This window comes from Dermacentor variabilis, chromosome 5 (genome assembly GCF_050947875.1).
Source record: "Dermacentor variabilis isolate Ectoservices chromosome 5, ASM5094787v1, whole genome shotgun sequence".
Lineage (NCBI taxonomy): Eukaryota > Metazoa > Arthropoda > Arachnida > Ixodida > Ixodidae > Dermacentor > Dermacentor variabilis.
In genome coordinates, this window is record NC_134572.1 from 125,430,090 (window position 1) to 125,454,114 (window position 24,025).

The window sequence follows — 24,025 nt, forward strand, 5'->3', positions numbered from 1 at the left end:
TATACATATATACTTCCATAAATAGATATATTCTGATTTGGCACTTGAGTAGTAGTCCACATCGGAAGTATCACTGCTCCGCACATTTGCAGCACTGTAGCCAGCGCACACGCCCATAGCGTAATCGAACTGTGTATGTGAGCACATGAAAAAAAAAAAAGGTTTTTGCGAGCCAAGTCTTGAGAAAAAAAACGCAAGCATGGCAGCGTTGATCGTACAAGGCGGCATCGTTTGTATATACCAGCACCCGACTGTGAACAGATGTAATCGCACCCATGTAAGCAACAGACGAGTGGGCATCTAGTGCTTGCTCTTTGAGAGATAAGAAACCACATAGACATCAGTGTTTATGAGCGCAATGAACAGAAACAGCCTGCGAGACGAAACCAGAATTAACCGCCGCATGCCCTCGCATGTGTGGATGCGCGAGTGGTCACTAAAATGTCAACGTAATGCTGTGGAATGAAAACCAAGAAACCATGGAGAAAAAAAAAGTTAGCTCTTTGAATTCACACAAGGTGGCAGCACTTGCTGTGCAAGAAAGAGTTGAAAAATTGGCACATTTTTCAAACATACAAATGGCGCTGTCAACCATTTGGGACTTGTTCACGGCACCATATATTTTGCAACATTGACCCTCAGAGTGTTAATTAATTAGTTAACAGTAGAGTCTTGCTGTGGGTAGAATACACTGGAAGACAATATGAAAAGAAACTGCTGAACCCTAACCAGAGGAAAAGCAAGTACATGCAGACCTTGTGCTGCCTTGAGAGGTTTCTTTCAGAATTTACTCTCATGGCCCAAGCACTGCACAGTTAGATGAGTGAGGCGTGAGTCCCAGTTAAGTTGATTCAATGGAAACTGACTACCAGCTCTTTTGGTATGGTAGACAACTGAGTGACAGTCTGGCTGCCACACTGCACTTGGGAAGAGAAAGAGGAGCAGAGTTGTAAGGATAGGTGAGCATCCATGGAAGGCCATGAAGCACACTGTAGTCCTCAGCTCACTAGCACAGTGTTTCTTACCGGGGTGTGCTAACCACAAATAAACTAAAGCCTACCTTTGGGCTTACATTAAGCCAACTTTCATGCACACACACCCATGCAAATAAGATTTCACTGCATTTATGTCATTGACCATGCTCCTCCCCCTTTTTTTGGAACAGCATAAGTACAGTAGTTTATCTCCGAAGTGCAACTTTATCAGGATTGTATACTTCTGTGAGAGCTATTGTGCATCTAAGTAATGGTGTGTGGACTTTCACCATACCTTTCTTCCAATGTGCTGTATTGGCATAGCCTCTTTATTTATTATCCCATTGCACACTATGTTTGAGGGAATTGTTGCAACGATAAATGCTGACAAATTGTAGGATTGTCAGGCTGCATAGTCGCATGCCTACAGATGCGTGCTCTCATAACAACCATGCACAATAGGTTAAAGGCAGCGACCTTCCCTCTCCTATTTATGGCCACATCACTAGGCACGGACAAGTGGCTACTTCATTGGACCATTTTACTCCAATGACCTACCTAGAAAGGAACACCCAGCAGTGCTTGTCAAAGGCGAGAGCCAGGGTGCTTGAGAATTGAAAAGTGACTAGGAATAGATGGAACCTAGAAGCTATTGCCACTTAACAAAGCAGAAGAAGGCCCCACACACATTCTAGCTTAATTTTAGTGACCATACGTGCAATGAGAACGCAGTGGAACGTTTCTAAAAATCTGAAGCCATTTTTCTCAGCTTACGTTTTTTCTACAGAAGTTTGCATTATCAAAAACTATTGTATGTACAATATACAAACCAGACTTACTTGTAGGACATGTTCTGGGGTAAGATCTTATACTGAATGCAACTGCAAACTTTGCAGTAATATTTGAAAGAAACTTTTTTGAGTAATGAGTTAAAGCTTCTTCTTAAGAACCACAAGTAAAAGATTGGAATCATGTTCGTGTTTGCAAGCAGTGGATATTTGAGTGCAATGTCCTCTTTCTCTCGGCCCATAAATGCTTTTGTTACGTGTTTGGCGTATTTACAGCAGACTGCCCTCTATAGCCTGTGTTGGCCGAAGTAACCAGAGTTTCTTTTCTTGCACAGCATTTGCGATGGATCAGGACATCCCGGACTATGACATGGACTCTGAGGATGAAAAGTGGCTCACACAGCAGGCAAAAAAAATGGAAATCATCCCGTTACAGTTTGAAGAGATGATGGATCGACTAGAAAAGGGCAGTGGGCAGCAGGTTGGTGCCTTCGAGTTTCCCTTTTCACAACTATGTCCTTGCTTCATCGCTATCATGCTGCTGTGTCTCATTCGAAGTCGCAAAACCTGCCGTCATCACTGCAGACATCACTTTGACCGACCGTAAAGAACCAACAGCTTCCATTTCCTGCTCATGGTGGTGAAGATGCAAGTTTCGAAGGATGTGTTACGTGCCTGTGGTTTTAGTTTGAAAGGGGTTGCAGCATATAGACCCCATCCTGCAGCACATGTCACCCCACTACACCAGAATACTCACTAGAGCAGTGTGAAATGCAGCTTGTGCCAAACGCCTCTGTCCACGACTGGGATAGCAGTGGCACCTGGTGGGTGGTGGCTGAACTTCAGAAGCATCTTACATGAGGTCACTGCATGTGCTGCAGTTTTCTTTTTTTTGTGCATAATAAAGGAATGCGAGGTGAAATTCCCAGAATATGAGGCCTCGTCCATTAATATCGAGAGACACAATTGGGACAAGGTTAGAAGACAGACACTATTTATTTGTTTGTTTACCTTCACTATTCACACATCACAGAGGGAAGTGGTATATATCCAAAGAAAAAATTGGAGACAAACCCAGTGACAAACTCTACTGATATATCATGATCATTTTTAGTGTTTGCAGGTACGCACACAGAAGGGAAGGGCATAGTAATACAACATGAAATTTGGAAACACCAGCTAGCAACAAACTCTTATGATATCTCATCATCAATTTTAGTGTTTCCAACAAGTGCAGATGTCACAGCAGAACTTCTTGACACTGTGTTGTTAGAATTTTTTTTATTAGACCTCTATAAATTTTTTTTTAGTTTCCCAGGAACCAGTAACAAGCAGGGCCACGAAACATAAGTGGGGGAGGGATGGGGTAGTCTTTGCTCATGCTTCAACGCCTTGCTTGTAATTGGTAATTTTAATAATTATTAACAAAATTACGGTCACTAACCAAGTCAAGATTAGCTTTGCCGTTTCGGAACCCATATGGCAATTTTGTTTTATTAACCTGATACCTGATCAGAGGAGCTTTCGTTGAACTCTTGACTTTGTAATCGATTTGTGGTCGAACTACCTTGCTGCACATTATTAGCTTGTTCCGCTCTCTCTCTCTTTTTGTGAAGTTGCCTTTTCTGTGTAAACAGCACAGTTTTTCTGCTTCTCTCATTTCACTCGCTGTGGCAATGCAGTGGCTATGGTGCTTTGTTGCTGAACAGGAGGTCACGGGTTTGACCTCTGGTCATGGGTTTGACCCCTGGTCATGGAGTGGCTGCACTTGGAGGGGGGGAGAGGGGGGAGATAGCAATTGCAAACTTAGATTTAGGTGCATGTTAAAGGATCCCCAGGTGGTCAGAATCAAACTGTAGCCTTCCATTACGGCATCTGTCATAACCCAACCCTGGTGTTGCTTTGAAATGTTGACCCAGTCAGTCTGCTGTCCTCACATTTTGTAGCCCCTTTCTTGAATCCTCATCACCTAGTGCCCAGCCCGTGAGGTAATGCCATTCGACGTGGCACATCGCCTTTCCAAATATTGTAGCTGGCATTTGTAGGAAACATGGCAATTAAGCGGGGGTTCCATTTTTAAGCTTTGTACATCTCGTGAGCACTCGGCTGGTATATATGATGACATAGTCTGCATTTGGGTATGAGTAATCACCACCGTGCTCACTAAGAGCCCTACAGCTCCTAAACGCAAATTGCATATTAGAATGGAATAGAATTTATTGACAGGAAAGACAGAGGTCGACCTGAGCTAGTGCGCTCTAGCCTGCTACTCTGCACTGGGGAAGAGGGAAGGGGAGTGAAAATACTGGGGTGGATGATGATCATAAGAGAAGTGGTCAGTGCTTATGTATATGAGACAGTTGCCTTGCTAGAGCTGCTCGTCAAGCTTGGTGTCCTGCAGAAACTTCAACGCAAATTGCGAATACATACTGTACAAGTGAGCATACAAAAAGCCATGTGGCAAGACAAGTGCATCGATTGTATTTTAAATGAAAAGCTGCTTTCGTGAACAACATTGTGACGTTTGTTTTGGAGCACCCATCTGAGAAGCACGCTTTGGAAATTTGTTTTGCCTTTTATACTATAGAGGATGTGCCACAGCTGGGGACTGAGGCATATTTTGCATATTGCGGGCTTTGCTGCATGACCTGATAGTTTTTGCAGTGGTCATGTTGGACGTCAGTGTGGTATCAGTAGTATAATGGTCCACTGAGGATGAGAGGCAATAAGTGCTTCCGTTCGTGTAAGAAAAATCATGCGAGCATGCTTTGTGCAGCTGTTTTGGTTTTGTTTGTTTGTTGCAAACTAATGAAGTTGGCAATTTCACCACATACATGAGCTCCGTGTTAACTGCTTTTCCAGCTTAATTCTTCCACCCTTATTTCAAAAAGAAGGCAAGAACAAAATTTGTGTCAAGCAAGTTTTGCTTGTTTGTAGCCTACTGGTGATCGTGGTTTGACCAAGTGGTTAATGATACCATAGAGGTATATCAATAGTCCTAACACCATTTAGTTGCTAGGTTTGCTGTTGCTTCCTCGCTTCATGTTTGTCCTCCAAGTTGGAGAAAAGTCAGCTACCATTAATTTAACTGTGATGGGACTGGTGAAATTAGATTAAATTTTCCGGAGGGTTGAATTAAGGAAAAGGCAGAAAATGTGCCAAAATATAGCTTAATTCGGCAATATTTACCCAATTCTAACATGCCTCCGAATCTAACATGCATTCAGTTTTTATGGGTTAAAGTCTAAGTTTAATGCACACCCGATTTTTTCTTTAAAAAGAAAAATGTAGCATTCCTCCTGTTCTGGCAAACAAAAAAAGATGAAACCAGCAATGTTGAACTCCACTGAATGTAAATGTATTTACAGTTAATGTCCATTGTCGGCAGTCCGAGACAGCACTTCGTCGCTGTCTGTGGACTACAACATATCATCTTCCATTTTACATTGATCAAACAACTCCAAAACCATTGTAACAGGACGGTGGCCCCTGCCTTGACTAACCGCTCTGCTAATTCATCCTCCGACACATTCAGTCCACTGGAATGTGGAAATATGTGACACGACTTTTTAACCACTAGCTTAGCATGTAAAGTAACCACAGACTAAAAGTGGCACGTCAAAGCAAGGTGTCATGATCTTGTGATGGCAACAGTTATGATGCTGGCCCTCATCGTAGGCTTTTGAGCATGGTTTCAGTTTTGTATATGACTACACTGCAAACACAATTTTCTGAACAATTTTCATGGCAAGAAAAGCAGTCACTTTAGAATTGAGTAAATGCAATAATCGTATAGAGCTGCAATTTTCGCTTGCAAATCTGTCTAGAGCAGGTCAGAAATTGGAATTTAGGGGGAGAGATGTGTCTTCAACGCATTCTCGGTCCCCTGGCACCACAAAGACAGACACTGTGGCCATTAAGGTCATCATTTGGATTGGCTTATTCATGGCAACCAGTTGATTTTAATTATTCGGTGAGGGCCAATCTCAGTGTTTAAGTAACAAAAGTTGTATAAGTAATCTGTACCTGCAGCTTATGTAACAGAGGTACAACTTGTGCTTTGTGTCTTTATGTTGCATAGTCAGGTGGGAGCATGTTTTCAATATTTACAGGGGTGGGAATCCTGCGACAATTGCACCATTTTGGTACTCAAGCAAATTGCCGAGCCAGATTGTGCCGAAAGTGGAAAAATGGCTGAAATTGCACCGCGCTGTGCCAGATCGGCAGCTTTGGCTTTGGAAGCCATCAGCAAAAGATTGCTGGTGCGGTGCAGGGTGTTGTGCTGCTGGTCTCAGAGCGCATGTGAAAGTACTGTAAAAACCCGCGTGTAATACGAGGTTTTTTGCCTATTATTGGCATCCCATATTTTTGCCTCCTACTATTGCAGATCCGAACAAAAATTTCAGTCACATATTTGGGCTAAAAGTTTTGGTTTCATTATTGCTGCGTTGCTGTGGCTTGACTTCGTTATTGCTGCGTGACTACGGTTTGGCTTCCTTATTGCTGCATGGCTATGACTTGGTTTTGTTATTTCTGCGTGACTACAGCATTGTTTCTTTATTGTTGAGTGTGCACTTTGGCAGCACACGTGCAGACCACGCTTCGCGAAGTGCATCTTTTTTATTCCGCATTGAAGGACCAAGATGTCCGGACCACGAAAACAGTACTTGGCTGCTTTCAAGAGAAAGGTTATTTTAGTCGCACAGGACATCGGCTACAGTGCGGCCGGGAGGCAGTTTGGCGTCAACGAGGGAAGCATTCGCAGATGGCATCGACAGAAGGAAGGCCTTTTCGTGTGCAGCGGAACGTGACGAAGCTTTCGTGGCCCGAAGAGTGGGACATTCCCGGAAATCGAACTGGCCCTGACGGAATGCGTATGCCAACAGCGAGCCGCACATCTCGCTGTGAGCGTGGAGCTTATGCAGGCAAAAGCTAAGGAGCTTGCAAGAGAAAAAGGGCTACCAAGCTCCGCCTTCAAAGCGAGCAAGCACTGGATTTATGCTGGTTTTTCCTTATGCCGCCGAACTTCAATTTCGTGAAAGCAGCCCGAATCGTTCGAAGAGCTCCTTGTGGCTTTCCAGCAAGCACCACATTATTTCACTGTGCAAGTCCAAAAACTTCCAGCTAGGACAAATCAGCAATGCTGGCCAAACACCGGTTTATCTGGACATGCCATCGCCCCTCACCGTGCTCGAAAAGGGCTCTGAACAAGTTTATGTCCGGTGCACCGGCAACGAGAAAACTCTGGTTACCGTCATGTTGTTGTGCACGGCAGACGGACGCAAGCTTCCGCTTTATGTCATCTTCAAGTGCATGGCAGTGCCTAAAGGTGAGGAACTGCCAAAAAATGTGCTCATTAGATGCCGTGAGAAAGGCTGGACGAATGAGAATCTTATTCTCGACTGAATAAAGTCCGTCTGGTGTAGGTGGCCTGGCGCACTGTTGTTCCCGTCCATCCTCATGCTGGACGCATTTCGTTGCCATTTGGCTGACTCAGTGAAGAGGCTGTTGCCTGAATCCGGCAATGAACTCGTCATTATCTCGGGTGGGGTGACATCTCAGCTGCAGCCTTTAGATGTTTGCATGAACAAGCCGTTCAAGGATGTGGTCAAGCAGTGTTACGCAGATTGGATGCGTTGAGGTGAGCCTGCAGTGACGGCGACCAGGCGGCTGAAGCGGGCTTCGCCAGCCGCGCTTTGCAAGTGGATTGTGGATGCATGGGCCAGCATACCAGAGGACTTTGTGCGTCACGCATTCAAGAAGTGCGGCATCTCGAACGCGCTCGATGGCACAGAGGATGAGTACCTCTGGGAAGGTATGTCCAACAAAGAACTATCCGAAGAGAGCGCAGCTGAGGAAGACTTATTGAAGAGCGGAGTGCAGTTTAAATAAATGTTTTCCTCGAGTTTTCCTAACTCATATTATATGCAGATAAAACTTTTTTTTTTTTCCATTTTGCGTTCCAAAAATTTAACCTCGTACTATATGCGAGCTCGTATTACACACGGGTATTTACAGTAACTTTCCTATTTTGGCCACCATTGGTTCAGTTAAGCCTCCTGAATAAAGCTAAAGGTAGCGACATTATTTTGAGTTGCCACATTAGTCGCAAGCCAGGGCAGGGGAGGACACCTGGTGCTTATCCTCATCTCCCTGTTTGTGGAGTGGAATCGCATGATTGTGCTTGCACAGCTTCCATGGAAACGCACGCTGCCGGCAGCGCCTTTTGTTTTGACTCATACTGGCGTCAAGCAGCTCTTGATTGTGTTGTGCAGCCTCACAACCGCAATTCCTCATATATTGTTGATCGCAGTGCGATCGCTGCTAAAAAAAGTGCAAACTGAGAGAGCGAGCAGCGTGCGGACTCTGAAAAGCAGAAACCAAGAGAGAAGGGAGAATGTTGCTCTGTAGCTTATTCAGGGACTTAGACCTAATCACTCAGTATGAACTCCAGATTTCTAGGTGCTTCTAGCGAGTTTAGAAGCAAATTCCGTCATGTGCAGACTCTTGGTAAAAGTTAGTCCGAATTGCCATATTACCTACAAATGCCTAAAAAAAAAGCATTTATTAACCCTTGCTTCTTCACTTGGAGAACACCTCTGGTCACTTCACAAGCACTTAATACATAAATAATGGCAAAATTGCATTAGGCTACTTTTCAACACTTCTTTAACTCTGCAGAATAACGACATTAACTACACGTATGTGCTACAGACAGCTCTAAAATAAAAATTTGTCTGCTCCAAAGTGCTCCAGTATTTTTCTATGTTCCAAAAATTGCTACAAAATGAATTTAGGCATTCACACCCCCAATATATATACCGTAACTGTCATTTGAGTATTTCGCAGTGTATTTTAATACCTGTGCAATTTCAAAGTAGACTTTCACAGACAGCGTCATTGTGCGGCAAATTTCAGCAAAGGAAATCGTGTAGGAACTTTCAAGATCTCATGCCACCATTGATTGTTGTAACACAGTGTATATCATTAACGTTCCTAAACAACTGATGCGTTCAGATATTCTTTTTCTGGTTAAGTCTTTAAGAACTGTTGCGTTTGCACAGAAGCACCTTTTGCAGAAAGCATTAATATCAATGCAGTATTGTTGCTACATGCTTCATTACTTTGCTTGCATTACTTGCATTTGTGCATTATTTGCCTAATCCAAACACTGGAGGCTCTCGTGGCCAACTTGCTTAATGCACCGTTTAAAGACTTCTAGCCTTTCTGGTATGCATTACTGTGTGTCAGGTGGTAAACCCCAAAGTTAGGTCGCCGCAGGGCTAATGGAGAGCATATCATGGTGTATTAAGACAGACTGTAGTATCCTTGCCACAGTGGCACTTTTGAGCAGTCTCAAGTCGGTGCACATTCAGTGCTGCTAAGCAGTCTTGTCTTTGAACCTGCTCTATTGGATTGTGTGTTATGCTCTGATCATGCTGGAAAAGTGGTCTCCAAAATGGGATCTTTCTATGAAATTTCAGCAATAACAGTACCGCAGTAAGCGCAAAATGATTTTTTTTAATTAAGTGAAATATGCACGTCTCTGTGCAGTGGTAATGGAATTGGGCACTGTAAAACCTCCGTAAGGAATGTTGTGGCAGTAATAATTGACCCAGCTGTCTGGATCGCCATGTACTCTGTGCAGCAAATTTTAAGTAGTTGTCAAGAACTTGGCCAGGTGGCTGAGATTTCTTTCCGGAAAAGTGAGGTGCAAGAGATCATTGTTGTCGTCTACTTGCATTGAAACATCTACATACAGAGAATGCCCCTGCTCTGTCTCACCGAGATATTTTCAGGAGATGACATTGCAGAACACAGTTTGAGGCCTTGGTCTTCATTCACCGTTCGAGGAATATCCTGCTGCAACCATCTTGCTCTCATGTCTGCCGTGTGTCTTACTGCATGCAAAAGTAGTGCAGCACATTTTATGGCTGACGCCACCACTGCCCAGGCAAGCCAGTGGTGTTATATACGATATATTCTCTTTCCGTATCTCTGTGTAAATGAGTTGCGACCCTTTCATAAAGACTCCCCCACCCACCCCCACGAGCGGCGCACTTAGGCGGCCAAAGTAGTGGCACTTTTTACTCGTTTATCGACCTCTGAACAGGGACCATCGTCTCGTCGCCCCACCTCTGATCCAGTCGCTGGCGGAAGGCCGGATAGTTGAGTGTGGCGTTCAGTACAGGAGAAAAGGCGTCTGCGTGCCTTCTATGCGCGTCTTCGCACAATCTCAGTTGGCAAAGTTTCGTTTTCTTTTGCGTGAAGCGAGTAGGGGAGAGTAGGAAAGAGCTGCGGGGAGGAGGAAGCAGAACAGAACACCCATTACACTCGCCCTTCTCGGGCATCGTTCCACCATTAACGTAATGGAGATCGGAGTGTCGTGAGCCCGGACGAAGCGCACGCGGGGGCAGTGGCTGGGCCGCGTCTGCCGGCTTTCTCGCGCTGTACGGATCGTCGCGTTCACCTCGCCAGTGCCATCCCCTTCTCTTCTTTTGAAGTCCAGCCTGGCGCTGCTCTCTGGCCGTTCCTGTGTGAGAGGTCTTCGTTCGGCGTCTATCGGGTAGTGCGCGTGTGAGAGGGTAGAAAGCGAGCGCGAGAGTCAAAACAAGGCGCGCGCGTGTAGCGGCTGGGCAGCCTCAACGCGTGATGCGGTGTTCCAAGGACGCACGCGTTCGTTCGCGGACCCGCTTGCATTGTGTTGTGCGGAAGGGAGAGGAAGACGGGAATGGGAGGGGCATTACCTGCGTTGCGCGGAGGGTCGCTGTGCCGGAGGTGACGCCATCGCTCCTCTCCTCCCCCCCCCCCCCCTTCTCGCCGTCCGTGCGCTTTTCACCTTCGGTAACACACGCGGCGATCCGTTCCCGCCGGCGGGAAGAACGCATTCGTTTTCTGCTATATCCTTTCTACTTCGCCTACGGTTTGTGCGAGCAGCTATTTTTGGAAGCATACGACGGGATCGAGGCCAGTGCCTGTAATGTAAAAGACTACATCTGCACAAAATTTAGAAAGAAAGTCTTCGAGGAGGGGGGTGGGTGGGGGGTTTTAAGAGGATAATAACTCTACGTACCCATGCTATATCTGGCGAAATGCGTGTTTGTCGGTCACGGTGTATGAGAAAAGGCGTTTTTTTAATTATTTACTGGCAAGATTTTGCAGTCTCGGCTTCAAAATTAAGCCAAATTTTTATTAGTGTCTTATAGTTCCATACAAATATAAATAATTTTGGCACCTTCTGTCAAACGCTGAATTCGGTTCTGTCGCATCTCAAAAACTTTTTTTTTTTTGTGCGGTGTTAATACGACGCTGCCCCTCTCCCCCCAACAAACACGCACACACCGTGAAAGGAGAAAGGATTCCGTCTCACGTCATTTTCTTACGTAAATTGATTTCTTAAACTTTCACAATTCTTGCTGGCCAAAATTCTTCGTAGCAGCAGACGCCAGAAAGATTGCGCGAATCGCCTGAAAGTTGTTTTCAACATAATGTCGCTTGCACTGTCCTCGCAAGAAAAAATTAAATGCAAAAAGCGCGCTTGCTTTTGTTTAGGCTGGTTGGTGAGACATCGTAATTATTACAGTGCGCCAAAAGTTGCCGTTCAACCTTGTGGGTTGAGACACAAATGACTCACTTTCAACCGATGGCTCTGGCTCTTCACCACACCTTAAGTATAAACCCCATGCAAGCGATCTTGCGCGCGACAGCGACAAGCGACGCGATGCAGATAGCTGTCGCGTTCGCTTCGTCGCCTACAAGTCGTACCCCATGCGAGCGATGACTTCGAGCGACGACTCCCCATTGTTGCCGGTATGAGGGCAGCAATATAAGCGCCGAAACTGGCGTGAAGCGTGCTTTATTAAGTTGATGTGTTTTACTGTAAAAAGCAGCATAAAATATTTCTGAAGGTCTTCCAGTAGGTTCTTTGCACGTATAAAGGCTAAACCCCATTAGCGCGATTTTGTGCGCGACAGCGACGAGCGACGGGTTCGCGCGACGGATCAGGCCGTCGCTTGAACAGATCGCTCGGTCTTGTCGCGCGACCGCTCGGTTTTGCAAATCTAGAATTCGTCGCTCGTCGCCCGGAAGTGCTATGAGCGACTAGCCAATAGCGCAAAGCCGGTACTGGATGTACATAACTCCAGTACTTCCGATTGTCGCACGGAACGAGCAAACGATTGATTTTTTATAGGTGCAAGGATAAGAACCTACTGCGAGACTTTCAGAAATATTTTATGCTGCTTTTTACAGTAAAATACATCAACTTAAGTTAATAAAGCACGCGTCACGCTAGTTTCGGCGCCTATATTGCTGTCCTCATACCGGCAACACTGGGGAGACGTCGCTCGAAGTCATCGCTCGCATGGGGTGCAACTTGTAGGCGACGAGCGAACGCGACAGCCATCTCCATCGCGTCGCCTGTCGCTGTCGCATGCAAGATCGCTTGCATGGGGTTTATACTTAAGAAATCAAGGCTAAACCCCATCAGTGCGATTTTGTGCGCGACAGCGACGAGCGACGGCTTCGAGCGACGGATCGGGCCGTCGCTTGAACAGATCGCTCGGTCTTGTCGCGCGATCGCTCGGTTCTGCAAATCTAGAATTCGTCGCTCGCCGCCTGGAAGTGCTATGAGCGACTAGCCAATAGCGCGAAGCCGGAACTGGATGTACGTCACTCAAGTACTGCCGATTGTGGCGCGGAACGAGCAAACGATTGAATTTTTGTAGTGAAAGGATAAGAACCTACTGCAAAACCTTCAGAAATATTTTATGCTGCTTTTTACGGTAAAACACGTCAACTTAAGTTAATAAAGCACGCGTCACGCTTGTTTCGGCGCCTATATTGCTGCACTCATACCGGCAACACTGGGGAGACGTCGCTCGCATGGGGTGCGACTTGTAGGCGACGAGCGAACGCGGCAGCCATCGCGTCGCTGTCGCGCGCAAGATCCCTTGCATGGGGTTTATACTTAAGTCGTTTGCTCGTTCTGTGCGATGATCGGAAGTACTTGAGTTATCTACATCCAGTTCCGGCTTCGCGCTGTTGGCTAGTCGCTCGTAGCACTTTCGGGCGACGAGCGTAAATTCTAGATTTGGAGAACCGAGCGACGGCCCGATCCGTCGCTGTCGCGCACAAAATCGCGCTCGTGGGGTTTACCCTTTTGAGCGGTGCCGCGTGAAGCAGGCGTATCGCCGTTTCTCTGACTCCCGTTTGTTCTCGCATGGTCTTCGCTCGTCCACCCTCCATTGAAAAGGAGAGCTTGGCCACCCTTTATTGGATGCTTGTTCCGGGGACTTTGGTGGCAGCGAGCGCGTCTCGGGATCTGCAATATCGGCAGAAATTCGAACGCGAACATTTTGCGAAACACCTCCAACACATTGTTATTCCGTTTTCAGGTTCGCCCGCATTTGTAACGGCGGCTTAGTTCAGACTCCAAAGCGTGCACTAACAGCTTAGAAAGCCGATACAGAGCACTTCACGTCGCAGTTACTCTTAAGTAATCGCATCAGGCGTCCTGATAAATTATTTCCTGTTTGCGTTTGAATTTAGGCTGACGGTACACACACAGTAGTTACGTCACTCTCCGGTTTCCGAATTGGCCTGCATGGAAGCGGCAGCAGCACTGCCAGTCCGAGAATGTTCTCTTCGTTTTTTTTTTCTTTGTACTGCTCGCGCGTCTATCTCACATTGTCACTCCTTTGCACTATTCTTCACTAACACAAATAGATCATCAAAATAAAAGGTTATTGGAGGTCATAGCGCCAGCGCCGTACGGCTTTTGTTTGACGCGGTTAGAAGTTGCTGGATCCCGTAGCGGCGAACAACAGACTTGAAAGTCGAAGCTGTCTTCATCGTTTTTTTTTTTCTTTACAAAAAGTATGGCAAATCTCAGAGAACCTCAGCAGACCCACGTTATTCGAACTCTTGACTGACCAAAGACGATATATGGTTGCAGCTCGCATGTGGAATAATGCGGCGACTGCCGGACACGTTTGTCTAAAGTTTGCCTTCAAGGCGCATGGTATGATGTCTCGGTGTCATCCCATTAAAGTGGCCGAGGCTCGTTAATGTGATGCGGCACTCGCGATCGAGCTTCGAGGCCGATATTGTGATGAAAAAATTGCGACTGCGTGCTTGTGTAAAGCGCCAATCGCGATCGAAAAACTAGATTCCAAACGGATTGAATCGCAATCTAATGTGCCCGTGTGACACAGTCAGCATGCGTTTGACGACGTTTTCTTTTAAATTTTATTTCTTTCATTGCGTAATTAAATACATAACTGAGCTGGACCACTAGCACATCTGTGCGACTAGTGCAGGTAGGGGAGCCGAGCTGGTAGTTAAATTGTGCTTGAACACGAAGTAGGGCACAAACAGTGCTGCCAAATTAGCGATGTTTCCGCTAAATTTAGCGGGTTTTTACACTGTTTAGCGGGCGAAATTATTGCGGGAGACAGGATATTTGGAAAGTTTTTAAGTCGTGTTAGCTTTTTTCGCGGCGGTCTTTGGTGGTTCTGCATTTTTATTTCTGAAGAGTCGAAGTTTTTAAAATTATTCTCTTTTCTGTGAGAGAACGTCGCTGGTGCACGCTTGACGTCACTGTGAGGTGCTACGGTGCCGAACATCGGGACACGCCCAACGCTTTGAATAGTTCTTTTTCCAGTAGCGCGCCCCTCTAGCGGCTACCAGTCACAACTACATCCATCCATCCATCCATCCACCAGCCACTCGGGAGAGATTGTCTGCCATTCGGCCTGCATGGCTTGCTTTATCCATGCTCGTGCTACCCTGGTCGAACGCAGAGGTCAAACGCGTTTCAAGTAAACTGAACATTATCATGTGTAATCGGAGGAACAGAACGTCAACAGAGATGACGAATACCATCTTAACTGTTCGAGCGGGACTCGGTAAATGCGGCTCAAGCTACAAACTGCCCGCAAATGATCGGCACGATGGAGGTGTGGGTCGGTAGCAGCGCTGGAAGCCCGCCTGAAACCAGCGGTACGAGTTGATAGTCGCCCGCCGAGTGCTCGACAAACCAAGACGAAGCAGACATCTTTCCGTGAATGAAAGTACCTGCAGTCAGTGAGCAGTTTCTAGTATGGAAAGCCCATGACTGATTTGTCAGCGGCTGACAGGGCCTCCGCTCCGGCCGGTCGCACTGAGCTCCAGCCTACCGGTTCGCTTCGCCCCCGCCTTGGCGGCAACTTCTTCCTATCCTATTTCCGCCCCACTCTCCCCCTCCCAGTTGGCGCTGAGCCGTGTTTCTCCCAAGGGCTGCACAAGACAGTGCTAACCTTTCATTTCATTAAGAACCACTTCTCTCTAGTAAGGAAATAAAGTGCTTTGTTAACGTTAAGACTATAGTTTCTAGTAAATAAAGAATTTATTCTTGGAGTGATTGAAAACTTAGGATTTAATGGTTGCTTTTTTAAAGCGAAAGCTTTACTAACCTCGTCGAGCCGAGTTTCGCCGTCGCCGAGAATTTGACCTTCATTTGACCGCAGCTGCGCCGTAGCCTTGGCAACGCATCACGTGACCGGCCGCGCCGAACTGCGGCGCCGCCGGGAGCGCTAGCCGTAAAGTCCCTCGATAATTTGAAAGTAGCGACACTCTTTGAACTCTGCCGCCGCCGCGCGACCTCCTCACCTCCTCCTCGCCCCTTGCGCGTTCCCCCACGGCAACCAGTTTTGCCCCCATTTTTCTGCACGACGATTGGTCTCCCTGCCGTTGCCCTTGGAAACACGCGAATCTTGAGTTTTGCTTGTGTTTTTCTTTTTCGTTAGCGCCATTTTCCTCCTGAGCACGGCTGGCTCGACGCTTTAGCTCGGCGTAGCGAACGTTGTACGCTGTGTTTCCTGCTCTATGTGCTAGCGCTATGCAGGGCTTTTGCGCATATAACTGCAGCAAGAAGCCTGAAGATGGTTATGCCGTTTTTATGGCACCACAGGAAAGCGTGACGGCTTGCGCAGGACACAGTGGCTGCATAACAGTGGCCGAAAGAACTTTGTTCCGACAAAGAACAGCGTTGTTTGCGAGCTGAGGCATCTTATAGCTCGCTATACCAAAGCATCCCGTAATGCTGTTTTTTTTTTCATTCTTCCGGCTTGCTCACCAGCATTTTTGTTGCGGGTGTCCTTAGTATGCTTAATATTCTGGGGCGGCTCCATCACCTCGCACATCGCTAACTGTTGTTATCGAGTCGGAAGTGCAGCATTATAGATTTTGCTTTGCGCCCTGAAAAAATTAGTGGCAAGTATACCCGTGGTATTGCAGGTGATGAGCGCTAGCTAGTCAACATTGAGTTCTTTTTTTTTAAGTTTTAAGGCGAAAGGCTTAGATCTTTGTTTCAAGGTCGCGTTGTAAACTGGAAGTATTACGTGACCCAAGGAAAGCCAGAGTGGACCCAAAGCATGTCCACCCCTGTAGAAGAGAATGATTACCCAAGCTAATTAATGAATCATTAGTTGTTGACATAAGGTGGATTAGGGATGATTAAGGTTTATTAGAGTGTATTAAAGAAGATTAAGGTGGGTTAGGATGCATTATGAAGGATTAAGATGCACCAATAAAGAGTAAGGTGCGTGGAGGAGGATTAAGGTGGATTATGGTGGATTAAGGTGAAGTGTTGATGAAAGGGTATTAAGACCGATTAGGGTAGATTAGGGTCATGAACTAGGACAGGGAGGATAAAGGTGCATAAAGAAATATTAAGGTCGATTAATGTAGATGAAGGTGAATTAGGGTTGATAAAGGAGGATTAAGACCGATTTGGATGGACTAGGGTAGATTAAGGTGGATTAAGGGCCATGGAGCTGGATTAGGTATGATATAGGCGGATTAGAGTGTATTAAGGTAGATTGGGGCCATTAAGCAGGATTAATTGGGATTAAGGTGCGCGAATAAAGATTAAGGCGAATTATGATAGATTAGGGTTGATAAAGGAGGATTAAGACCGCATAGGGTAGGCTAAGGTGCATTAGGGGCGATGTAGGTTGATTAGGTTGTATTAAGGTGGATTGGGAGTATTAAGGTAGATGAACAAGCATTAAGGTGGACTAAGGTGAATTGGGGTTCATTGAGTAGTAAGACTGATTAGTCTACCATAATCCTCCTAATCCACATTCATCGACCTCAATCCTCCTTCATTCACTTTAATCCACCATAATCCACGAAAGTCCTCCTTAATGCACTTTAATCCCCCTTCGTCGACCTTAATCTACTCTAACCCTACTTCATGCACTTCAATCCTCCTTAATCAACCGTAATGCTCCCGCATTAACTGTAATCCACCCTAGCCCACCATAATCCTCTTTAATTCACCTTAATCCCTCCTAATCCACCCTTATACTTCTTCATGCACTTTAGTCTACCATAATCCACTATAATCGTCCTCAATGCACATCAACGCACCTTCATCAACCCTAATTAACCTCATCGACCTTAAACCAACCTAGTTCTCCTTTATGCACCTTAATCCATCTTCATTCACCCTAATGCACCTTCATTGACTTTAATCCACCTTAATCCTCCTTAATACACGCGAATTCGTCTTAATCCAATCACTAATCAATCATTACTTTGCTAATCATTAATCATCTCTTATACGCGGCTTCACATGCTTTGGTTCGCTTCCCGCCTTCCTTCGGTCAAGTGATATTTTCTGTAGCTCACAACGGGACCATGAAACAGAGGTATAATGCTTTCGCTTAATAAGCCACACACAAAGGGATGTGTCACAAGCAATACTAGATCAGACGCACGAAGTAAAGAATCTGATCATGTGGCAGAAAAATTGTCGGGAGTATAGAACTCGCCTCAAAGCTCCCTTTAGATCGGTATACCCCGTTCACACGGCTTTAAGAAAAAAGCAACCTCCTCATAAACGTTGCCTCCAGCATTATCGATGCTGTTATTAGCATTCCTCAAATTTTTTAACCCCACTGGAGCGCGCAACTGGCCCAAAATAACACACCTCCATAGAATCATTCGGCCCGTCCGCGGGAGCCCAGGAGGAATAGCGCGCCGTGCGCAGCCGGCAGGTGAGGAGAATCGAGGAGGCAAGCACCGTGAGGAGGAGAGTGTCGCTACTTTCAAATTATCTAGGGGCTTTAGCTAGCCGCCACCGCTGGCTCCGCTGGCGGCGGCTTGGCGCATGCGCTCTTCGCAGCTGGGTGCCACCTGACCACGTGACTCGCCGCGCGCCTGACAAAAGCCCAGACACCACGTACCCTAGCGGACGCGTGCAAGCTCGCGTCCACGCATTCGCAGACGGGGTGGCATGGCTCGTACATGTCGAAACGCCGCGTGATCTCGGGAAACAGCTCCTATCTGTTATCGCGCGCTTGTGTCGGCGCGCCTGGCTACGCAGCTACGGCGCGGAACATGCAACTCTCAATGAAGCAGATTTAGATCATACAAGAAAGTGCTTTCCTTTTTGTGCTGATCTAACGGCTATAAAATATAGCAATTACGTGTATAGATATCAAAACATTTTGCAACACTGTCTATAAACAAAAAATGGCGTCTGCCAAGGCGTCTGTGAGTGACAGTATATAGTGACAGTGCACGCGCGGATGCAGACCGCCATTCCTTGAGAGGCGCGGCAGGCGCTAGGCGTGCGTCCGCAAGCGTACGTGTGGTGTCGGCGTAAGAGGAGCGCCGCGCTCGCATAGCCAGTGTGAGCTTGGCCATGGATGAGTGTGAGGCCGGGCCGTCTTTTCTGAGCGCTGCGCGGAAGCGGGAGGCTTTGAGCTGTCGTCGCCAAGCGGCGTCTGACCACCCCGCGGATATCGCCCGGCGAGCTGCTTCACTGGAGAGGGTCCGGAAGACAACAGGCGCCGCACCGTCGAGACCAATGTAGCGACCGCGTTCGCGCACTGTCCGTTTGTGCATTGACGCTGCGCTTGTTCGCGGCGTCTCCTTGCATGTTTAGCACTTGCGCTTTCCCTGTGGCACTACATTCATCGCACCGTCGAACGATGCGTGTCTACCCAAGCCTAATCACAGTTATGTCTAGGCACCGACCTAGGCACAGCCGTTATACCTGGCTTAACGATGATTGTATACCCAAGTATACAATTACAAATAAATCAAAGGTTAACCACGTGAAACCAAGACTTAACCAGGCTAAACCAAGCTTTCGCTTTGCAGAACCAGGGTTACCTGTGCTAAGCCGCAGCCATGTTTTTTTGAGTTGGTAACACTGGGCACAAATATTTCGATAGGGCTCGTAACCGCAAATTATACAGTTGAACAACGCCGTTCGTGCAAGTGTACGTTGCGCAAGCACTGTAGAACCTTCTTTGCCGGTCAAGCTAGTTGCGCGCTTTCTTTTAAATGCTTATTCAACATTTGTAGCCAACACAAAACTGTAATAGCATTTTCCAAGCTCTTCGGTCATGGTGTCCTTCCTTTAGCACAACTTCAAACGCATCGAACAGGCACGATCTTCGAGGCAGATTTTTTGGTCTGCTTTGAAGGCCAACGCGATGATTACACACGTCGTTGAAGATAGGATTGTTGCAAATGCGCATTTACAGTAGTGGGCACAGCAACATTTGTACAAAACTAATTCGCCCTCCATAAAACTTGACCCATTGCCTGGTGGCATTATGCTTCCGATTGTGGTCATTTGGTGGAGAGGACGTTGATTTGGCATCGAGTTGCCGTACTGCGGAGCCCTGGCCGCTGCTCTAGGAGTCGCAGCGCTCCCGATATCTTTTTCTTGTAGCTAACGTTCTGTCAACATAATGAGCACACGTTTGACAGAGCGGTATGACGTTGGTTAGCACGTGCCTTTTAACCTAATGTCAACTACAATGACTTATTAAGATAATGTCAACGCGACAGTGTGCTCGACGGGCACCTGCGCTCGAGGTTATTACACCGTGCTGTGGCGACAGCGGTGAACCGAAGCGCATATAAAGCAAGTATAGCGCATTGAGACCTTGGGACAGCTTAAACACCGAAAGGTAACTGGCCCCTTGTGAGTGGCCTCTGTGGTGGACAGCGGCATGTTTTGTCTTGACCGGCCATTCGTCACCGAGCTTTTTACGTCGAGGCTGCCTCAAGATCGTGAGCACGCGGGCGCCTTCGCTCGCCTGGACATGGCATCGCCTGGCACTGAGGTTGTTGTATCGCGCCTGATTTTGGAAGCATAAGTCGGAAGATTTCTACATGGAAACCTGACACGTTGCAAATTTCGGACCCTCTGCGCATTGAAGCGTGCCTTGCAAGATTTTTGCAGAGATATGATACCTTGAGTTCATTTATCGATAAAGCGTGCGCTTGCTAGCGTCGCCGCCGATGAAGCGCCAGTGGTGAATTAAGCATCATTCTCTCCTATAGATCGCTATTCATCATCAGCGGTGCACTGTGTAGGCAGAATCGTGTTCCCGACCAGTGTCAGCGACACAGAAAAAAAGCTTGCTTTTTACAGCGAAGCTGTATACCTCTACCGTCCAAGGAAATTTTCGTGTCGTTGTAAGCAAAAAAAAAAAAAAAAAAAAACTCCCCCTACGTATGCCGACCCGCAGATATTGCAGTGCCGGCCCGATCCGCGGCGTAGGTGAAGCAGGCGTTAATCACTCCCCATACGTGGGCCGATTCCGAAGATAGTGCAATGCCGGGCCGACGCGGCGGAAGCGAAGCAGGCGTTAAGCACTCCCCACACGTGAGCCGATCCCGAAGATTGTGAAATGCCGGGCCGACCCGCGGCGGAGGCGAAGCAGGCGTTAAGCACTCCCCGTACGTGGACCAATCCCGAAGATAGTGCGATACCGTCCCGACCCGCGGCGGAGGTGAAGCAAGCGTTAAGCACTCCCCACACGTGAGCCGATCCCGAAGATTGTGAAATGCCGGGCCGACCCGCTGCGGAGATGCAGTTGACCCATATACATAGCTTCACTGGTCACCCTTCTTCACAGAGTGGAAGGGCACTGAGTATTTTGCCGTAACGATCTCGTTGTTCAGTGATGTCTCAACTATTTAGTGTTGGTAAGTTACCCGACTTGCAGCGTTTTTGACAACACACGCGTTCCGGATATTGCGCTAGCGTCACTGTGCTTATTTTATTGTTTTGTGTCCCGGAGATTGCGCATATTCAGTAAACATTATGGATTGCACTCCAGTTGTGCTGAAAGGGGCAGTATCCTTGAATGGTTACATTCGAGCAGCTTTCGAGGATACTTTTGCGAGATTTGATGCTCTGGGCGCATCGGCGGCAGTGTTCCTCGGACAGTGCCATAAGTGTTGCCGCTCGCAGATGCTTCCTGCAATAGTATCTCTTGCCAATGTATACATTACTGATGTATACCAATGTATTTTCTCTTACCAATGTATTGCATTTCGCGCATTCATTTGTTTTCCTTGTACTTTTTTATATTTGCTGCTTTAACCCACGTTTTGCACACATTTTTTTTTTTCTTTTTAGAACCGAGGGTCCCGTTGCAGTCATTGACTTTGGGACCCTCGTCTGCATACTATTTGTTGTTTACTCATTGTTTTTTTAATGACGAATAAACTGAACTGAAAGCAGTCGTTTTACAAATACTGAACAAAGTCTGAACTTCGCGAATCTCTGCAAACTGCATCTTGTCTGAATATACGGGGAATTTTTTCTCCTCTCCCTTCTCTCTCTCTCTCTCTCTCACTCAAAATGCACTGTTGTTACACTTGCATCTTTAGTGAAGCAACATTCTATGCATTGAAGCACTAAAGTTGCTGGAACACCCATGAATTTTGCTGGATACTTTGGGAATGAATATATCCAAACTGGTGTCATCCTGAAAATTAATTCAAGTTAATAAGCTTTGTAAGCTCGCTGGCTGCAATTCGTAAATTGCAATTTGTGCCATAAGGTAACTAAGTAAAACTTAATTTGTGTTTTTTTGTCAATTAGATAATTATGCATTTTGATTTCTCTGGCAAGCAATCTCTGCCTCTTAGAGTAAGCCAGCTCAATTACTAGAAGTAACACTTTCAGGGTCAATGACGTAAATATACGGCGCAGCGAACAAGTTCAAAATGGTGTTTGCCATATATTCACGGTGCCGTCTGTACGTTTAAAAAGCATGCCAATTTTCTAAATTTTTCTTTTCTGTCATGTGCTGCCACTATGTGGGAATACAGGGAATTTTTTTCCCGCACCTCCACCTCCCTCTCTAGGTTTTAGTTTCATGGTTTGTTCTAGGCCTAGTTTGCTTCCTGCGCTTCTATATACTACCGCTAGCGCATTGGCGCGCGCATACGAGCGGGCAGCGGTTTGGGTTTTGCTCCGCAGGCGGTTTTAGCTTCTTGCGCTTGCAAAACTGATGGCTATCTCATTACTAATCGCTCAAAGGGCAACCGATTGTTTCTCACTCGTTTAGTGCTCACAGGGGTTCGCATAGGAAGGATGCCGCCGTGCATGCTTTCCATTGCTTCTTTCTTTCTTTTTTTTTTTTTGAGACTCACAAAAACTAATTGCCTTTGTTTGGCAATAAGATGATTAGCGGAAGTTTGTCGCACGTTTTGATTTTTTGATGGGCACACAACCACACAGCTTTCTTAAGTGAGTGCACCTATGCAGTCTGATTACGCTATGGATGTACATATTAGCGTAAAAGCAGGAACATTTGAGTCTTGCGAAATATTCTCGTGTGCGCAATTTCAAAGCCTTGAACTATGTGTATAACAATGCATCAAATATTTTATTCGTATAAGTTTATTTCCTTTCTTATTGTTGTTATTCATGAATGAAAAGTACATATATACCAACGTAAAATATTTTTTCTCCCTTTATGGTCACCCTAGAAAAATTAAATTTTTTTCAACATAAGTTCCTAAGAAGAATTGGAATGTGCAAGAAAGAAATCAACCCTGGGCGGTCGCATATAACGAGAAAAATCGACCCTCAAAGGGTTAAGCTATCTGCCACAGGTGACATTAAAAATTCTGTATGGCCCCCCTCCCCCTTAAAAACAAAACAAGGAAAAATCAATTTGCCAAGCTTAAATAACGTACTTGAGCCACAATGAGCCAAATATGAGAAATTACTTTGAAATCCGTGATGTCACATTGACAAGCAGGCGCGGTTTCAGCATGAAATTCATAAATGTTAACATTTGTTGTCATTTCGGATAACTAGCCTATTACCATTTAAATCTTTAAATATGGAGTTTTGAAAGTATATTTGATCAGTGTAAACTTGTTTAGTGTTTCTTTGGTGTTTCTTTAATGTCAACAGTCATCCTGAGATGGGTTTCTGCCAGAATTTCTTTCTGAGCTTTCCATGTTTAAAGTGATAATTAGAAGTGGATTTTAAATGACAAGATAGATAATTTGAGCATTTAGTAGAAAGCACCTTTCTTTTTGACTTGCCATCAACTGCATGATACTAGGGCTTATTTGGTACTAGGTCTGGAGAGAGCACACACACACATTACCACTGCTACTTGTGTGTATTACCAAATAGCCTGTTGGTTGGGATGGTGTTATAATTGAGACCTAAGTTGTAATAAAATGTTGGCATTTCATATTTTGTTTCTTTTATCAGGTGGTCACGTTGCACGAGGCAAAGACACTTTTAAAAGAAGATGACGATCTCATCATTGCGGTGTATGACTATTGGCTCAATAAAAGGTTACGAACGGTACGTATATCAGTAAATTGTTGTAATGAGCATGCGGCTTGTAACTATTTTAGACTGGTTGAGTGCAGGTATATTAAAGAGCTTCATGCTGTTTCAGTTAAACTTCAGTTAAACTTTCACAAACTCTTCTATTATGCACGTGCGTGGAAAAAAATGAAAATAAAAGAAAGCACCAATGTACCAGAACCGAGCATATAATCGCTATACTATAACTTCAGGGAAGAGCAGATAAATTTGGAAGGGTGCAACGAACTATGCATGGAGCAGTGGAACAAAAATGGCAGTATGGATCAGAGATCATAGTCCATAATCTACAAGGAAGAGGTGTAGCTGGCTGTTGACTGACAGTAGTAACAGAGCTTAGCAGGAGTAATTGGAGATCAGTAGGAGTGGCCTTAATCCTACAGTGGACTTAAATAGGTTGACACCTACTGCGGTAGTGGCTTAGCATGGCCATCTTGTTCAGCGTCTGATGAAAAGCTCACAGGTCCTATTCTTGGTCATTGTGGCCACATTCCAAAAGGGGCTGAAAGCAAAAATGATTTCCATACTTAGATTTAGGTGCACCTTCAGAGAACCCTAGATGGTCTATGTTTATTCAGAGCCCCTCCTTACAGCGTCTGTCACAG

At 46.0% G+C, this 24,025-nt stretch overlaps 1 protein-coding gene across 1 annotated transcript in view; it reads left to right on the plus strand.

Moving 5' to 3' along the window:
• Positions 1 to 24,025, plus strand: part of E(Pc) (Enhancer of Polycomb) — an 87,147-nt gene that overhangs the window by 35,986 nt on the left and 27,136 nt on the right. The window contains exons 3-4 of the mRNA XM_075693482.1: positions 2,098 to 2,243; positions 23,301 to 23,396. Coding sequence (XP_075549597.1) covers positions 2,098 to 2,243; positions 23,301 to 23,396 — 242 coding nt within the window. The remainder of the gene's footprint in view (positions 1 to 2,097; positions 2,244 to 23,300; positions 23,397 to 24,025) is intronic.